This window comes from Chiloscyllium plagiosum, unplaced genomic scaffold (genome assembly GCF_037043375.1).
Source record: "Chiloscyllium plagiosum isolate Xiang-an unplaced genomic scaffold, Cpla_swu_hap1 HiC_scaffold_45, whole genome shotgun sequence".
Lineage (NCBI taxonomy): Eukaryota > Metazoa > Chordata > Chondrichthyes > Orectolobiformes > Hemiscylliidae > Chiloscyllium > Chiloscyllium plagiosum.
The window spans coordinates 13,003,114-13,022,039 of record NW_028270183.1 but is presented as its reverse complement, the minus strand read 5'-3'; the positions used below and the strand labels follow the sequence as shown (position 1 = coordinate 13,022,039).

The 18,926-nt window shown below is 44.4% G+C and overlaps 1 protein-coding gene across 3 annotated transcripts in view; it reads right to left on the bottom strand.

The window, feature by feature from the left end:
* The window catches only part of LOC122552223 (ELAV-like protein 2), a 174,548-nt gene that overhangs the window by 19,046 nt on the left and 136,576 nt on the right, over positions 1-18,926 (bottom strand). For all 3 annotated transcript variants that reach the window (XM_043694865.2, XM_043694866.2, XM_043694867.2), the window contains 3 exons: positions 15,776-15,929; positions 11,203-11,428; positions 6,417-6,455 (listed from right to left, as the gene is read on the bottom strand). In XM_043694865.2, the coding sequence (XP_043550800.1) occupies positions 6,417-6,455; positions 11,203-11,428; positions 15,776-15,929 (419 nt within the window). The remainder of the gene's footprint in view (positions 1-6,416; positions 6,456-11,202; positions 11,429-15,775; positions 15,930-18,926) is intronic.

Sequence of the window (18,926 nt, the reverse complement as noted above, 5' to 3'; positions counted from 1 at the left end):
CGTTCCTTTAATTGAAAGGAAACGGGAGTGCTGGAAATTGTAAAAAGGAAAAGACAGAAAAAAAGAAAGATTTGCATTCTTACAGGATTGCTCATTCACACTCGATGCTTCAAAGCACTTTGCTGCCAATTAAGTATTTATTGGTGCAAAGAGGTTTTACAAGGAAGTTACCAAGGTTTGAGTTACAAGGAGAAGGCTGGGACGTTGTTTCACTGGAACGTAGGAGGCTGAGGGGTAACTGCATAGAGGTTTGTAAAATCACAGGGGGGTATTGGATAGGGTGAATAGCCAAGATCACGTTCCCCAGGGTTGGAGGAGTCCAAAACTAGAGGGCGTAGGTTTAAGGTGAGAGGGGCAAGATTTAAAAGGGACCTGAAGGGGAACTTTTTCACGCAGAGGGGGGTGTGTGTATGGAAGGAGCTGACAGAGGAAGTAGTGGAGGCCGGTACAATTACAGCATTTAAAAGGCATCTGGATGGGTATATGAATAGGAAGGGTTTAGAGGGATATGGACAAGCTCAGTTTAGGAAATTGGTCAGCATGGATGAGTTGGGCTGAAGGGCCTGTTTCCATGCTAGACGACTCTTTGAAGGATCACGGTTATAAATGAGGAAATCTGGCAGCCAATTTGCATACAGCCAGCTCCCGCCATATTAACAAGACCAGGTAATCTTTGATGTTGCCTGAGGGATAAATATTGACCAGGAGAACCCTTCTTTAAAATGCATATTTGATAACAAATGAGAGGGCAGCAGGGCGTTGGGCCATCATCTCACATTAACTTTCACGGCACACACCACTGGAGGGTCAGTCTGAATTTTGTGCGAACTCCCAAGAGTGAGTCTTGAACATACCAACCGTACCCTTTCACAGTGGGTACAGCCTGCACACTCTCAATCTACAGACCAATCTGCTCTGCCACAAAGGCTTATCATGTTCTCAGGATAACCACCAATCATTGCACAGCAAATTGTTTTCGGAGAGCAGTCACTGTAACATGCGATCGCAGTGAGATGCTGCTAAGAGCTAATGAATGTCCCGTTAAAATGCTGTGCCAATTAAGTCACGACAGGGTACCTTGCCCCAGAAATGGAAGATCATTTGATCAAGACGGTACATGCTACTGAGTAGTTCACCCTGGAATATGTTGTCAGCTTGGGGTTACATTCAGGAGTTGCACAGTTTCGCTTTGGTGGCAGTCCTCATGATAGTCCTTCCTCCCCGTCTTTCCCCCCGTGCCTCATGGACATTGTCGTGGCCACTCACTCACTCTATTTGTAGAACTAGGAGCAAGAGTCGGCCATTTAGCCCCTCCAGCCTGCTCTGGTATTTGATACGATCGTGGCTTGTCACGTCTCAGCCTCGACTCCATGTTCCTGCCCGCTCTCCCTAACCCTTTAACCCATTACCGATTAAAAATCTGTCTACCTCCTCTTTAAATTCACTCGATGGCATCCACTGCACTCTGGGGGAGTGAATTCCACAGATTTGTGGGAAGTGGTTTCTCCTCATCTCTGTTTTCAATTTGCTCTCCCTCATCTTAAGCCAATGACCTCTCGTTCTAGCTTACCCCAGATGAGGAGCCATCTCTCTGTGTCTGCTTTGTCAATCCCCTTTACACCCCTCAATCAGCTCTCCTCTCATTCCTGTAAACTCCAGCGAGAATAGGCCTAAACTGCTCAACCTCTCTTCGTAAGACCCATCTTGGGAATCGGTCTAGTGAACCTCCTCTGAACTGCCTCCATTGCAACTATATCCCTCCTTAAGGAATGGGACCAAAGTTGTCTGCAATTCTCCAGTGCAGTCTCCCTAATGCCTTGTACAGTTGCAACAACACCTTCCTACTGGTATACTCTACTCCTTTAGCAATGAATACCAAAATCCCACTTGCCTTCCTTATTACCTGCTGTAACTGCATACTAGCTTTCTGCGGTTCATACAGAAGGACACCCAGATCCCTCTGCACCGAAGTACTCTGTCGTTTCTCTCCATTTTGATAATAAGTTACCTTCCTATTGCTCCAACAACAGGGATAACGTCACTCTTAAAATTTCAGCTGCCAAATTTTGGCCCATTCACCTAACCTGCTCGTACCAATTTGTAAATTTCTTTTTTGTTCAATGCAGCTTATGTTCCCGCTTACTTTAGTGTCATCTGCTAAATTTGGCTAGAGTACCTTCTATCCCTGTATCCAAGTCAGATTGCAAATTGAAACATATTGAGACCAGTGATGAATCAGATCTCCCAACTTGAAGGGTTAACGCGAGATTCAGATTTGAACATATCGTAGCGCTGTTTAATTACAATTGTTACCTTAAAAACAAGTGCGCAGTGATAATACAAGCTGAAGGGAACATGCATTGAGGGAGTACTCTGCTAATGAAATCTTACATAAGTAAAATGAGTGAAATGTAACAAGAGAGATACGGCTGAACTTAGAGGCAGGAGCAAGATGAACATGCATGCTACTGAGAGACCAGACATTGAAACAGAAATAGCAATGTGTCATCATGCCAAGAAAAGATCAAATTAGCTCGAGATGTGATAAGAGGCAGCCAGCTAGAATTTAACAGCAATCCAGTCATTTCTGTTAACGGCTATTGTGTGGAAACACCAATGCTATGTCAGGTGAGCAATGGTGACATTTTGTCTCAAAACAACAAGATCTGTCAAAGACCTTGGGCTTAAGCGTGTTAGAGTTTGAGCGAACGGACGGGTCATTACGAGGGTTCAGGTTATTTCGACAGGGGCGAATAATGAGAGAAAATGTATGTCATGGGAGTTGGGGGTTATGGACCCAGATGGGGGTATGCAGAGATAAAACAACGGTAAGTGTCTTTTCCCTGCAGTGGGGGATTTCAAGACTAGGCAGCATATTTTTAAGGTGAGAGGAGAGAAATTTAAAAAGACCCAAGGGGTCAATTTTTTACACAGAGAGTGGTTCGTGTGTGGAATGAGCTTCTTGAGGAAGTGGTGGATGGGGGTGCAGTTACAATGTTTAAATGGCACTAAGGACATGAATAGGAAGGTTTTGGAGGCATGCAGACCAGGAGCAGGCAGGTGGAACTAGTTTAGTTTGGACTGGTTGGACCAAAGGTTTGTTTGTGTGCTGTATGACGCCATGACTTTAGAGGATTGGTTCTTACTCAGCGAGTTTGCTCTGATCTGGAATCTTCCGCTCACAACCATGATGGAAGCAGATTCAATGGCCATGTCCGAGAGGGTAGGGAAATGTTTCATGAAGGAGTGACTTCCATGGTTAATCAGTGAAGAACAGCAGTGTGAGACTCAAAGGGTAGCTCTCACAAAGAGCCAGTCCGTGTGTGATGGGCAGAGTGGCTCCCCTTGCTTCAGGCAGCATGATGTCAGGGTAGGTATGGTTGCGCTCTTCCCCATTGGCTGGTGAAGAGAGAGGACGTTTACTTGGAATGAATGAGGGTGGATCTGTGAAGGATTTCCCTTCTTTTGCACAGCTCAACAGTGGAAAGGAGAGGACAGGGGTGGGTGACTGAGGGACAGTCCCATACCATTGTTCATAAAGTGGTAAGTGATTATGAATGGGAAATGTGGAAGGACAAAAGTGAGGTGGAGATGGGAGGATATATGACTCTACCTCAGGGACAAGCCTGCTCAGAGGGCTGAATGGCCTCATTTTGATCACCCAGTGTTTGGATTAAAAAATGATCCTCTATCCACAGGTGCTTGGAATCCACCACCAGGGCAATTTCTTTGATGGACAGCTACAATGTTCAGTGGAGGAGGTGGTGGGGCAGTGAAATTGGGGGGGGGGGTTCAAAGCCTCTGGACTACACACTGAGTTTTTCAAAGGGACGGTACCAGAGAAGGCCCATTTACCATTTTACTTGTTATCATAATTCACACCATGGGGCAGGTTGGAGTGAGGGGTATGGGTTACGACAGGTTTGTATAACCGCAGTTGGAGGAGAGTCTCCCCTTCCTGTTCAATCAGGAAAAGATGGAATTCTGTCAACTCCATTAAGCCCTTACTACTTAGGCTTGAACCTTATGGGGATTGGACTCAAAAGCTCAATATCGGGACACGAGGGTAAGTCAGTGATGAAGCTTGTGATTTCCTGCCTGTTAGCCCACATAACGTATCCTGTTAGCTGAGTTCTTATTGGGTCAGATCTCTTGAAGTTTGCTTGCGACAGTGATTACTTACAAGGCTACCATATCACAGATTTATATACAGTCCGGACTCTGTGCTTTCTGATGTTATTGTTCATTACATACACTGACCCCATTGCATGGAGAGAGTGACTGAAGATGAGCTCGGCTAAATCATATATCACATGTTGCGATGCCATGGAAAACTCGATCTTGAATCTGTGCTGAGACACAGCTGTCAGTGGTACACGATGGAGCATAATGTCACACAGGGTAGCTAGTTTTAAACCCCTCTGCCAATGCTGCTTAGAGTTATGGAGTCCTACAGCACAGATACAGTCACTTCAGTCCATGCCGAAACATTATCCCAAACTAAACGAGTCCCATTTGCCTGCTCCTGGCCCATATCCCTCCAAATCTTACCTATTCATGGACTTATCCAAATGTCTTTGAAACATTGTAATTGTACCCGCATCCCTCACTTTCTCAGGCAGTTCATTCCACACATGAACCACCCTCTATGTAAAAGAATTTGCCTCTCATGTCTTTATTAATTCTCCTCTCACCTTAGAAATGTGCCCCCTAGTCTTGAAATCCCTCATCCTAGGGAAAAGACAACTACCATTAATCCTATCTATAGCCCTCATGATTTTATAGACTTCTATAAGGTCACATCTCAACCTCCTCCACTCCATTGAAAAAGGTCCCATCTATCCAAAAGAGAAATTGCTGGAAAATCTCAGCAGGTCTGGCAGCATCTGTAAGGAGAGAAAAGAGCTGATGTTTCGAGTCTAACTGACCCTTTGTCAAAGCTAAAAAAAGGGGAGAAATAGGGAGGTATTTATACGAGGCTGAGAGAAGGTGAGTCATGGCTCCATAAGCAAAGGTAGCAAAGAGGCCCGAATTTATTGCTACCTTTGCTGCCAGACCTGCTGAGATTTTCCAGCATTTTCTCTTTTGGTTTCAGATTCCAGCATTCGCAGTAATTTGCTTTTATCCCATCTATCCAATCTTTCTCAAACCTTCCATACCCGGCAACATCCTGGTAAATCTCTTCTGAACCCTCTCCAGCTTAATAATATCCTATTTATAACAGGAAGACCAGAATTACACACAGAACTCCAGAAGAGACCTCACCAAATGTCCTGTACAAACTCAACATGACATCCCAACTCCAATACTAGCTTAGTTTAAATGTCCTTCCGATTAGTGTAATGACCAGCAATTCCTTCATTAAAGCAAGTTGCTCTCTTTGCTCATTCTCATACACCAATTTTGCACCTTTGCTAACTTTCCATTCTTAAAAAGCACTCCCTGATAACCCACCTCAGATATCCTGGAGTCCAACCTGAAGATTTGGCTGGAGAATGATCGCTCCAACCTTCAAACCTGAACCAGATTCACTTGCTGAAGGAGAAAGGCGGGTCATGGAGGTCACTCAGAGTGACGCACTCACAAAACGAGGACCAGTGTGAACAAGGCTTTAGTAAGCACGGTGTCATACCAAAATCAATAATGAAGTGTTCTAACATTCCTGTTATCACTTCTCCTTTACTGGTTAATTGCAGATACAACTTTGGTGGAGAGTAAGGGAGGAACAGGAGGAGTTTACACCTGCCTGATCGGTCAAAAAAAAATTCCAGTAGAACTCTAACTAAAATACAGCACAGGCAACACTGAATATAATATACAACAAATGTAGCCACCGAGTGGCTTGGACTGGGAACACAGAGTAGCCTTCAAAAGCCAATGAGGTAAATACATACAGGGGGCACGGATATGGGGAGAGAGTGGATTTACTTCGCAATCATTGAAGTATTCAAGAAAGAAAGAAAGACATATTTTGCTGAAGGTTTTAATCAGGACAGTTGACTTGAATACCAACGCAAGGGGAAAACCAAAATTTGTACTGCATGAGGGGAAAGCGCTGATTGGTGGGTAAGCATTCTCTGGTTAGTTGTACTGCAGGATTGGTGGATAAACAGACGTTGCTGTGAAGAACGTGCCAGTTGATGATAATTGACAGTTAACTGCCACTCTTTGTTTAGATTTGAAATGGGATGGGGTTGCCATTACCCTGAGAAACAAACTGTCACCTATTTTGTTGAGTTGAAAAGGGGTTGAATTGATGTAGCTTATAAAGGTGTTTGTTATTGACCGCCAGATAACTATCATTCTAAAAATGTTGTGAGTGCACTTTGGTGCTCTAGTACATTTGACTGGATTGCTGGGGGCGATTATTAATATTTAGCCCTTTGTCAGTATAGCAGCTTAGGAACATTAATTACCTCTTTACGCCGTAGGCCATGTTAAGTAAATTGTCCAGCCTGTAAAGGAGAAGGAAATGGAAGGAAGGGTGGATGTTAGTACTTATGAAACAGTAGCCTTTATTTGAAGAGAGAGAAAGAGAGAGAGAGAGAGAGAAAGATGGAAAGACAGCACAGCAGATATACAACATCAGGTACATGTCAACCATATAATGAAACAATTCCAATCATGCCCTTTCCAATTATGCCAGCAATATGAGACTAAGATGACTGCTGAATTAACATGGCACAGAAAGTCTGATAGGGATTGTCAGAGTTTGGCTGTCTCATTGCATTAGAACTTGTAATTGAAAAATTGGCTCACTGACTGTAACTTGCCAAATTATTTCTTGTCAAGTGCATGTGTCTATTTTCTCACAAACAAAGACTGGATTTATAAAAAGAAACAAGTTTAATTTTGTACCAGCTTGGGCTCGATATTTTCGTTGGCACAACAGCAGATTATAACACTCTCACATTTGACTGCAGGATAAGTCAAGAGTTCAATGTCTTACCCTTTCTGTTACACGCTGTCCCCGACCACCACCACCACACACACACACTCAGAAGCATAATCAACACCAAGAAAAATGTTCATCCAAAGCAGACACAAGATTCCTAATCATTTTGCTTTACGGCACAGTGGCTCACAGTGCCAGGGTCATTGGTTCAATTCCATCCTTGGGCGACTGTCTGTGTGGAGTTTGCACATTCTCCATGAGTCTGCGTAGGTTTCCTCCCACTGTCCAAAGATGTGCAGGTTAGGGTGGATTGGCCATGCTAAATTACCCATAGTGTTCAGGGATGTGCAGGTTAGGGTAGATTGGCCATGCTAAATTACCCATAGTGTTCAGGAATGTGCAGGTTAGGGTGGATTGGCCATGCTAAATTACCCATAGTGTCCAGGGATGTGCAGGTTAGGTGGATTGGCCTTGCTAAATTACCCATAGTGTTCAGGGATGTGTAGGTTAGGATGGATTGGCCATGCTAAATTACCCATAGTGTTCAGGGATGTGCAGGTTGGGGTGGATTGGCCATGCTAAATTACCCATAGTGTTCAGGGATGTGTAGGTTAGGATGGATTGGCCATGCTAAGCTGCTCAAAGTGTTCAGGGATGTGTAAGTTAAGTGCATTAGTCAGGGGTTAATGTAGGGGAATGGGATGGGTGGGAGCGTCGGTGTGGACTTGTTGGGCCAAAGGGCCTGTTTCCACACTGTAGGGATTCTATGATAAATGTTGTGAAAAGCAGGGCTGCAATGTACAGAGCCTCTGTCTTCTCATTCCATGCTGCATCTTCATGGTGTGGATGACATGGGCAAGACCAGGGTTTGTTGCTTATTCCTAATTATCCTTGATTTAGTGCAGAAGAGTGTCTCCTTCACCAGCTGAAGATCTGCCAGTGTCCTCAAGAGGGCAGAGTAGAGTCAAACTTATCAATATTGGGAGTGGAGTCACGCACAGGTTTACTTCCCTAAAAGGCTTCACCGTTAGCAATTTATTTTCCAATTTTTATTTTTAACAACACAATTCACATTCTCAAGATTTGAGCTGAAGTCTGCTGGATTATTAACTTGTATGTTGGTACCATGTTTTCTACATGTTGGCACTATGCTTTTTGCGTGCTTTCTGCGTGTTAGCACTGTGTTTTCAGTATTTTGGCATGTTTTCTGCATGTTGGCACTATGTTTTCTGTATTTTTTTTCTGTATGTGGGCACTATGTTTTTCTGTATATTCTCTGTGTGTTGGCACCATGTTTTCTGTACATGGCCACTGTGTTTTCTGTATGTGGGCACCATGTTTTCTGTATGTTTCTGAACATTAGCACTGGACCACATGCAGGTCTGCTTCTCAACCTCTCCCCTCACCTGAGGTATGGTGACCCTCAGGTTAAAGCACCTCCCTGTCATCTCTCTCTCTCTCTTTCTCCAATGAGAGAGCAACCCTCTACTCTGGTAGGACCATGATGACTTTCCCTTCACCCTTACAAGGCTACACACATTTTATTTGGATTCAACTGACTGCACTGCACAGCAACTTTTCCTTTGTACTGAGCAGTAAAATACGGGCAGAGTTGGGAGCAGATCACTGAGAAACAAAATATTCCTGAACGTGTCAATCTGTCAAATTCTTGTACAGCAATGCTAAAGCTTAAGAATTTTCTGAAAAATCAATATGGTTTTACTGGTGGAAGGAGTCCTTCCCTTTGTGTGAACTGGCAGAGGTATTATTTATAAAATGATGCAGTCATACAGCATAGAAACAGACCCTTCAGCCCACCATGTCTATGCTGTCTCATGAATACCAAACACCAATCCCATTTATCTTCCCCTTGGTCCACAATTTACGTGTTTAATTCGCCTCAGAGCAATACAGAGTTGACACTAGCTTCTTCAGTATGCAGGGACTTTTTTTTTGTTTTACAAAGTTTTAAAAAGTCTGCACCACACTTCCAGCAGCTTTCTGTAGCGTCTGCTCACTTCTGTTCACAGTCCGTACCCAGTTTCTAACCAATCGGATATGGTGAGCTTCAATACTCAACAGACCTTAAACTTTGGTGAAAGGAGTCCTGCTGTTCAGGCTTTCCATTGTAAGCCTGTTCAGTTCATCGAGTCTGCTCCACCATTCAGTGAGGTCATGGCTGATCCTCAACTCCACTTTCCCCAGCTTGCACACATCCGGGTGAGGATGCTAGGAACTACCTTGATTAGAGAAACACAATTCTATACAGAATAGGAAGAGGCTACTGATTGGTTGGCACGCGGATGGACTAAGAGCAATGAGCTGGCCTTCTGCAATTCTCAGACTAAACTCCCAAACCGATCAGAATTTCATAGAATCCCTACAGTGCGGAAGCAGGCCATTCGGCCCATACTGACTGTCCTAAGAGCATTCCATCCAAACCCCTTCCACCCCTTATTCCCTGCATTTCACATGGCTAATCCAACTAACCATACCCCTGGGCAATTTTAGCATGGCCAAATCCACTTAATCTGCGGGAGGAAACTGGAGCACCCGGAGGCAACCTGGTCAGACACAGGGAGAATGTGCAAATTCCACACAGACAGTCGCCCGAGGCTGGAACTTAACCTGGGGACCATGGAGCTGTGAGGCAGCAGTGCTAACCACCGAGTTACCATGCATCTACCTGCCTGGTCTGAGAATTGAGACAAAGAGGGCAATTTCACATTTATAGTGCGTTTGCCAGATTTCGCCTGCTCACTCAACCTCTTCACATCTCATTGTAGCCTTCTGAGGGATCTCATTGCATTCCAATTTCCTACCTTACTTTGTGTCACCAGCAAATTTAGCTACCGTATCTTTGGTCCCTTCATCCAAGTTATTAATATTAATTATACAAAGTTTAGGCCCAGCTCTGATCCTTGTGGCACATTACATCTTGCCAAAGTGAAAATGAACCATTGATGCCTACACTGTTTCCTATTGGCCAGCCAGTTTCCTATCCATGCTACTCGCTATACCATGAGCTCTCACTTTCTGCAAAATGCATTCTGGGAATGCAAATACGTGGCATCCACCAGCTTCCCATTATCTACCTCACAGGTTACGTCTTCAGAAACTCAAATAAATTTGTTGAACGTGAATTTACTTTCGCAAAACCATGTTGACTCAGCTTAATCACCTTGAATTTACCTAAGTACTCTGTTATTATGTCTTTAACGATAACTTCTAACGTTTTCACTCTGACAGATATTAAACTAACTGGCCTGTAGATTCCTGCTTTCAGTCTCCCTCTCTCTTTTAGAATACAGATGTAAATTTTGCCATTTTCCGAAGCTTCCCCGAACCTAAGGAATTTTGGAAAGCATCAACCGCTTCACTAGCCATTTCCTTTAAGAAGCTGCAAAATGTAGATTTCAATGGATAAATGGGAAGCAATTCCCTGATTGTCTGAATGCGGCCTGGCCTTTAAGAGGCTGAAGAATGTAAGTTCAACAATTTTGAACTGAAGATGATGGTGACGCAGATAAGTGAGATATTAGAGTTGCAGGTAAGCTCAGAGGCTGGTAGAGACATCATTGCCCGAAAGGCAGGACACGATGAAAACCCTAAACTGCTGTTAATTACTGAGATAACTGCACAGAGGCCGGTATCCCATCACCGAGTCACCCTTTATTTACTCGTGCAGAGTACACTGCCTGAAGCTAGCCAGCTCAGAGTCTGTGCCCTGAACTGTGGAGATTCTAATCTCCTGGTTACATTGGTCAGCCAGGGCTCTGGTGATTGACCCAGGTTAACAATCCCAATCAGCAAACTCATAGTTAACGAGGTCAACTTGGTGCCATTCATTACAATCAACAAACCCAAAATGGCACAAGATCCCACAATGTTGGAGATCTACTGGAGTCTTTGATTTGCAAAAGAAATGGGCTCCCTGTTCAGGGAGTGGAAGACTACTATCAAGAGATTCTGACTGCAATCAAAATATTTGGGAAGTAAATGCATTTATATATAAAGTCCTGGTTTACCTTTTGGTTTTTACTTGGGGCCAAATTCGTTCAAAGTGATTTACCTCTGAACGATGTTCCAAATGTTGTTAAAATGCCAAGATGTTGCATGCTGGGACTGCAAGATTCTAAGTCCCTGGGCCATCCAGGTCAATTCAGCAGTCATGGGAATACGAATCAAACTCTAAGCTGGCCCCCTTGAAGTGGTACACGATGACAATTCTGGTTGCCGTGGCAAGGAGGCGTCCCACAATGCACAGGGTCAGCAAAGACAAGCAGGAGTCAATCATGGCGCCTTACCTGAATCTCTGTGCCTGGTGATGCAGGGGTCCCGGGTACCGCCGGCTTGTGGACTGGTACAGCTGAGAGAGCAGTGCCTGGCCAGTCTTTTGGCTGGGATTGTTTGCGAACTTCACTGTGATGGGCTCAGTCGCCCCTAGCGGTTTCTGTCCATTCAGTCCCTTGATAGCTTCCTCCGCCTCTATCCTCTTGTCAAATCGGATGAAGCCAACCCCTCGAGAGACGCCTAATTGGGAAAAGATGACGGGTCACCTTTGAGAACCAGTCTGCAGTTCACATAACCTCAAAGACTCGCTATCATTTACTCCCTTGGTGTGAAATGCTTCTTTTACCACTTTCCAATTTATTCCTCTTCTCTCTTGCCTCTCACTTTGACTCAGTTTAGACTTGAAATGCTGAGTTTGTACTGCACTGTCAGAGGTGCCCACTTTTCAGGCAAATCTAGGCCCTGTCTGAGATCCCACGTTCACAATCTCCTGGCAATATTTATCACTTAACGTTACTTAATGCACTGGTTGGGCCAAAGGGCCTGTTTCCACACTAGGGAATCTAATCTAAAAAAAATCTAATCTCATACAGCTAAGGTAAAAGTAAAATACAGCCAGGTGCTGGAGATCTGAAACAAACAAAAACTGAAATTGCTGCAGAAACTCAGTGGAGAGAGAGAGAGAAACCTTTAATGTTTTGAGTCTAATATGATTCTTCCTCAGGAGAAGATTGTTCTTCATATTGGACTCAAAATGTCAACTCTTGTTTATCTCTCTCTAAACAGATCTGCTGAGTGTCTCTCGCACATTCTGCCTTCATTTTTACTAATACAGGTGATGCAGTCATAGAGTCATACATTCAGTCCAACTCGTCCATGCTGACCAGACATCCTAGATTAATCTCGTCCCATTTGCTAGCACTCAACCCAAATCCCTCTAAACCCTTTCTATTCATGTACCCATCCAGATGCCTTGTAATTGTACCAGCCGCTGGCAGCTCATTGTCACACTGTGGTTGGCGGGAGCTTGCTGTGCTGAAATTTGCTGCTACACCCTTCCGACATTACAGTGTAGAGTAACTAAAGTCCTTTGGGATTTCACGAAGTCTCAATCTTGCTCTCCCAGACAATCTGCGTGCCTGAGCTAAAGGCATGATGGTCATCCAGCTATTCGGAATGCGGTCGAAGAGGTTAGTTCATTGCTTACTGGATGTTCCTATTTCCATGATCATTTAGTGGATGAGGTGTGTGTTTCTCCAGGTTTGTGTTTCCCTCTCTATCCCCAACTGCTGCATCTCTACCGCATCCCCATGGGAAAGGTGATGGCCTAGTGGTATTATTGCTGGACTGTTAATACAAAGATCCCAGGCCATGCCCAGGGGACTCAGGCTTGAACCCCACCACAGCAAATGGTGGAACTTGAATTAAGTTAAACAAGCAAGTTTCGAATTAAGAGTCTAATGATGACCATGACTCTATTGCCAACTGTTGGAAAGACCTATCTGATTCACTAATGCCCTTCAGGGAAGGAAACTACCATCCTTACCTGGTCTGGCCTATATGTGACTCCAGACCCACAGCAATGTGGTCGAGTCTTAACTGCCCTGATGAAGGGCTTATGCACACAACATTGACTCTCCTGCTCCTCGGATGCTGCCTGACCTGCTGTGCTTTTCCAGCGCCACAGTTTTCAACTCTTAACTGCCCTCTGGGAAATTCAGGATGGTCATTAAACTCTGGCCTAGCCAGTAATGTCCTCATCCCGTGAATAAATAAATAAATAAAAATTCAAAAATCGAGTTGTCGAACCAGGGAATGAGGACTGAAGAGAGTTGCTACTGATTTACTGTCAAAGTTTCTCACAGAGGTGGAAATATATAAAGATACATGTTGTTAAATTTCTTTTACAACCTTTCGCGGGATAAGGGTGTCACTGGCTAGGCCTACATTTATTGCCCCATCCCGGATTGTCCAGGGAACAGTTAAGAGTCAACCACATTGATGTTGGTCTGGAGTTACATGATGACCAGACTGGGTAAGGACATTAGTCCTCCCTTAAAGGACACGAGTGAATCACATGGGGTTTCTCTGACAATCACTTGATGGTCATCATTTGATGCTTAATACAAGACTGCTTTTCTTATTGAATTCAAATTTCACCATCTGCTTCAGCAGGATTTGAACCCGGATCCTCAGATCGTTATAAAAACTGAAAGAGCTGCGGATGCTGTGAATCAGAAACAAAAAAATTGAAATTTCTGGGAAAGCTCAGCAGGTCTGGCAGCATCTGTGGAGAGAAATCAGAGTTGACGTTCGTCAGAACTGACCCAAAATGTTAACTCTAATTTCTCTTTGCAAGGTTTGTGAAGGTTTATAGCTCAGGTTGAGGTTTAGGGTGTAGGTTTTGCTCGATGAGCTGTAGGTTTGATATCCAGACGTTTCATGACCTGGCTAGGTAACATCATCAGTGGCGACCTCCAAGTGAAGCGAAGCTGTTGTCTCCTGCTTTCTATTTATATCTTTCTCCTGGATGGGGTTCCTGGGGTTTGTGGTGATGTCATTTCTTGTTCGTTTTCTGAGGGGTTGATAGATGGTATCACTCAGAAAACCACTCAGGGCCCTATTTCTCAGGAAGGGTGTACTGGCCCTGGAGTGTGTTCAGAGGAGGTTCATGAGAATGGTTCCAGGAATGAAAAGCTTAACATATGAGTAACGTTTGAGGACTCTGCGTTTATGCTCAATGGAGTTTAGAAGGATGAGGAGGGATCTAATTGAAACATACAGAGGCCTGGACAGAGTGGATGTTGGAAAGATGTGAAGTTTTGCAGTTTGGAAAGACAAATCATGGCAGGACTTATACACTTAGTCATAAGGTCCTAGGGTGTGTTGTTGAACAAAGAGACCTTGGAGTGCAGGTTCATTGCTCCTTGAAAGTAGAGTCACAGGTAGATAGGATAGTGAAGAAGGCATTTGGTATGCTTTCCTTTATTGGTCAGAGCATTGAGTATAGGAGTTGGGAGGTCATGTTGCGTAGGCCACTGTTGGAATACTGCATGCAATTCTGGTCTCCGTGCTATAGGAAGGATGTTGTGAAGCTTGAAAGGGTTCAGAAAAGATTTGCAACGATGTCGCCAGGGTTGGAGGGTTTGAGCTATATGGAAATAGGCTGGGGCTGTTTTCCCTGGAGTTTCGGAGGGTGACCTTATAGAGGTTTATAAAATCATGAGGGGCATGGATAGGGTAAATAGACAAGGTCTTTTTCCCCAGCGTAGGGGAGTCCAAAACTCGAAGGCATAGGTTTAGGGTGAGAGGGGAAAGATATGAAAGGGACCTAAAGGGGCAACTTTTTCACGCAGAAGGTGGTGCGTATATGGAATGAGGAAGTGGTGGAGGCTGGTATAATTACAACATCTGGATGGGTATAGGAATAGGAAAGGTTTGGAGGGGTATGGGCCAAGTGCTGGCAAATGGGAATAGATTAATTTAAGATATCTGGTCTGCACAGATGACCTGGGCCGAAGGGTTTGTTTCTGTGCTGCACATCTCTATGACTCTACTTTTTTGAACGTCAAAAAAAAGTTTAATTGGCTCAGATTCAATAGTTACGGTTGACCACCAATGCTTGCTGAAGGCCCCCATGGGACTTCAGGCCAGTGTAGATTCCTAGGGCTCTGTCAAGTATGGGAGACTGCTACTTTGTTAGACTCAATATATAGGGTGTTGCCTTTCGCCTTGACTACATCTCGTGCAGGGTTGTAAAAATTGCCACTTCCAATCCAACTGTTCCAGGGTTGGGAGGGGACTGTCAATTTTGATTCAATATTGAAGCTTCTTCTTTGTTTCTGGTTAGGTTGGGCTGTTCAACCTTGGAAGGAGATGACTGACAGAGGACTTCATACAAGGGTGAAGGTAGTTGACATATGTGAAGGCAAACATTTGACACAGCACATGACAGTCCTGGTTCAAACACAAGGAAGGTAAATATATTTAGTTCTCCAAATAAGCAATGATTAATTATTGGATGTAGGAGTTAAAAAGGCATGTAAGAATTTGACAACATTGCAATGATTCAGAAGTTGATAGGAAAGGATACCAACTCAATCTACTATGTGATCTTCCAGTAGTTGACAATAAAGTATACTTTCACCATGGTGGTAGTCATGAGACATTTGGAAAAGGCACATATTGAAACTTTTCACCTTGCTCTCATCAGGGCAGTTCACAAGAATACCAGTTTAAGGGGAAGCCAATATTTCTACACTCACACAGTATAAATGCTGGTTTCTCTTTAAATTGGTTATTCTTGCAAATGCTCCTGATGAGCCAAGACGAAAACCTTTGGGCAAGTGCGTATTTTGGGTGCTGCTGCCAAACAACTTGCTGCATTCAATGGTGGAGTTTCTCGTTCAACCAAGCTGGAAGGAATTGGACTGGCAGAGTGGACATGATCTCCAACTGGTCAGAGCAGTCAGCGATATGTACCTGCTTTACATTGAGGACAGACAAGGCCGGTCTGGGGGCTCATTGATCTATCAAGCCGTCCTTAGTCACTGACCATCGATTGTAGAGGTAGAAGGTGAGTCTTACCTGTGACTTGGTCGACGAGAATGCGTGAGGTGATGATTCTGCCGTACTGTGAAAAGAGTTGCTCCATCTCTTTCTGACTCATGGTCTTGGGAAGCCCACTGACGTAGAGATTGGCATCTCGAATAGAGGCAGAGCTGGGCCGGGCGTAGGAGACCTGGAAAGTGGAAATGGTGACACTCAAAATGTGGCCATCTCAAATATTTTCGGTGAAGAAAGGGGCAAGGTGGGGGGGCAATTTTCTTGCTCCTGGTCTTCAACTGAGAACGGTGCGCTCATTTACGGAGATAATGAGATGAACAGAGAGTTCTGGCTTCTCACTTTCACATGGAGCACGTCACTGATTGGGATGCAGAACCCTTTGAGGGTTAAATGGAACTGGTCCAGAGTTGACTGAGAGCAGTTGATGCTTATTGGACTCTGTATTTAAGAGTTGGGATCATCCCTCCAACGTAGGGTGGCTCAGTGGTTGGTACTGCTGCCTCACAGCACCAGGGACCTGGGTTGATTCCACCCTCGGGTGACCCTGTGTGAGGGGTTTGCACATTCTCTCTGTGTAGGTTTCCTCCGGGTGCTCCAGTTTCCTCCCACAGTCCAAAGATGTGTAGGTTTGGGTGGATTGGCCGTGCTAAATTACCCCATTGTGTCCAGGGATGTGCAGGCTAGGTGGGTTAGCCATTGGAAATGCAGAGGTATGGGGTTTGGATGTGATGCTTTTCGGAGGGCCAGTCTGGGCTGAATGGTCTGCTTCCACACCATTCAGATTCTATGATTTCATTTCAATTTAGCCTCTTCCCTCTCTCCCTACCCCTCTCTTTAAAAACTGTATTTTTTTTTCTAATCAACCTGTTCAAAGATGCTATTGCACAACTCTGGAGCAGGTGGGGCTTGAACCCTAGTCCAGGTGTAGGGACACTACCACTGCACCACAAGAGGGCCTCACTTTTAATTCCTTGAAAATTGCCTTTAAAGGACTCTGCCTGTAAATATTTGATTGGCTACATGGGCGATTACCAGGGACGGTTAAAAGAAAAAATAGAAAATGAAACTCACGGTGATTTTGATGGTGGGGAAGTCCCTCAGCTGTGCGTAATAGCATTTGGGAGTCCATAAAAAAATTGTAAAGCAGACCCATTCCATTATGGTGTAGCCCCTACTCTCTCTCCCTACCGCCCCCTCACTTTGATGGCTTGCATTGACCTTAATGCCCTTTGCATTTGATTGGCTGCAGTGGTGATCACTGATGGTACTTAATGGTTAAAAACAGGAAGAAAATGTCACGGTGATTTGGTGATGGGGGAGTCATTCAGTTGTGTGTAGTAACACTTCTGGATATATAGAATAAAAACAAAAGTTAGATTCTCCCCTTTCAACTCCATCTGGATTTAACCCCTTCTCATTTTCTCTCCCCTTTGATGGTTTGCTTGCTGGAATGAGATTTGTTACGTAAATTGGGAATTTTCTGGTAATGGATAAACAAAACCATGATGATTTGGTGATGGGGGAAGAAAAAAACGTTCAGTTATGTGTGGCTACACAACTGGATGTAAAATAAAGAGTTGTGTTGTCTGCAATTGGCAATATGAGTGGTGGCTAATAAATTTTTTAAAAACTTGGTGAATTGGTGACAGGGTAAAGAAAATGTGTTTAATTGTGCATAAGAGCAATTCTGGGGTAGAGTGCTTCATCTCCCCTTCCAACACTATTCTGATAAAACCTTCCCTCCCTTCCCCGTATCTCTCTCTCAGCTTTGTTGACATCTATTGCCCTTAAAGGGGTTTGCACGTATATTATTCAATTGGAAACACAGGGTCATTTGTTGATGTTGGGTAATAGATGAAAGAAAATACCATGGGGTCACTTGCTTATGGGGATAACAAAATGTTCAGTTGTGTGTAAGAGTACATCTGGAGAGAGAAAAAGAGAGTTATGGTCTCACTGGTCCAGGGATATGATTCCAGCCTTGGGATCTGGAGTGCTCTGGTACCAGAGAGGTTCTGTATTCGAATTCTGGATTGTTTGACCTTGGTTTGGGGCTTTTGTGATGCGGTGGTAGTGTGTCCTGGCCTCTAGACCAGGAGGACAAAGTGAGGACTGCAGATGCTGGAGATCAGAGCTGAAAATGTGTTGCTGGAGAAGCACAGCAGGTCAGGCAGCATCCAAGGAACAGGAGAATCGACGTTTCGGGCATAAGCCTGAAGAAGGGCTCATGCCTGAAACGTCGATTCTCCTGTTCCTTGGATGCTGCCTGACCTGCTGCGCTTTTCCAGCAACACATTTTCAGCTCTAGACCAGGAGGCACAGGTTCAAGTCCTACCTGTTCCAGACATTTGTGATAGCAACTCTGAATACAGGGTTAGAAAATAAGAGTTGGGTCCTTCTCTGGACACCTCGAGAGAGAGGAATGAGGCTGAGGTGCATTTCACCCCCCTTGACTCCATTTTCAATTAGTCCCTTCTCCCCCTCCCTCTCTTCTCCTCCTTCATCTCTTGCATTACTGTTGTACTGCCCCCCCCCCAATGGCCAGTGCTAATAATTTGTTCTCTGTTTACATTTGTCAACTGGGAGGTGGGTTTACACACACAAAAGAAAAAAGAATTGGGTTCCTTGGGCCTACTCCTAGACCTGACAAAAAGTATATCTAGCAACGGGTCCAGGCATATACACATGACATGGTCATAATCCCCCAAATACTCGTCTCTCTTTTGCAGTTATGTCTCCACCCATCCCTCCTTGGCGAGGGAACTACAGTGCTCACTGGTACCTGAATGGCTCTGTGCCCAAATCCTGAATGAGCCCTAATTGTTTGACTTCACTGTGGGCTTTTGTGATGCCATGGTAGTATCCTCACCTCCAGACCAGGAGGAACAGTTCAAGTTCTACCTGCTCCAGATGTTTCTGATAGCAACTCAAAATACAGGATTAGAAAAATCAGAGTTTTGGGATTGCTTTTTGGAATTGGTAGGTTGGGGTGGCCATCTCCATCTCCCCTCCACCCCACAGAACTATTATGGTTTAAATCCTCTTGTTTCCCCCCTCTGTGTTTTTCAGTTTCCTTGATGTTTGGTTATTGTTTGGGGCGGGGGGGGGGGGGGGGGTGGGTGTAACAGGTATTGGTTGTTCATTTGATTATTGGTTCATTTTAAACAAAGCA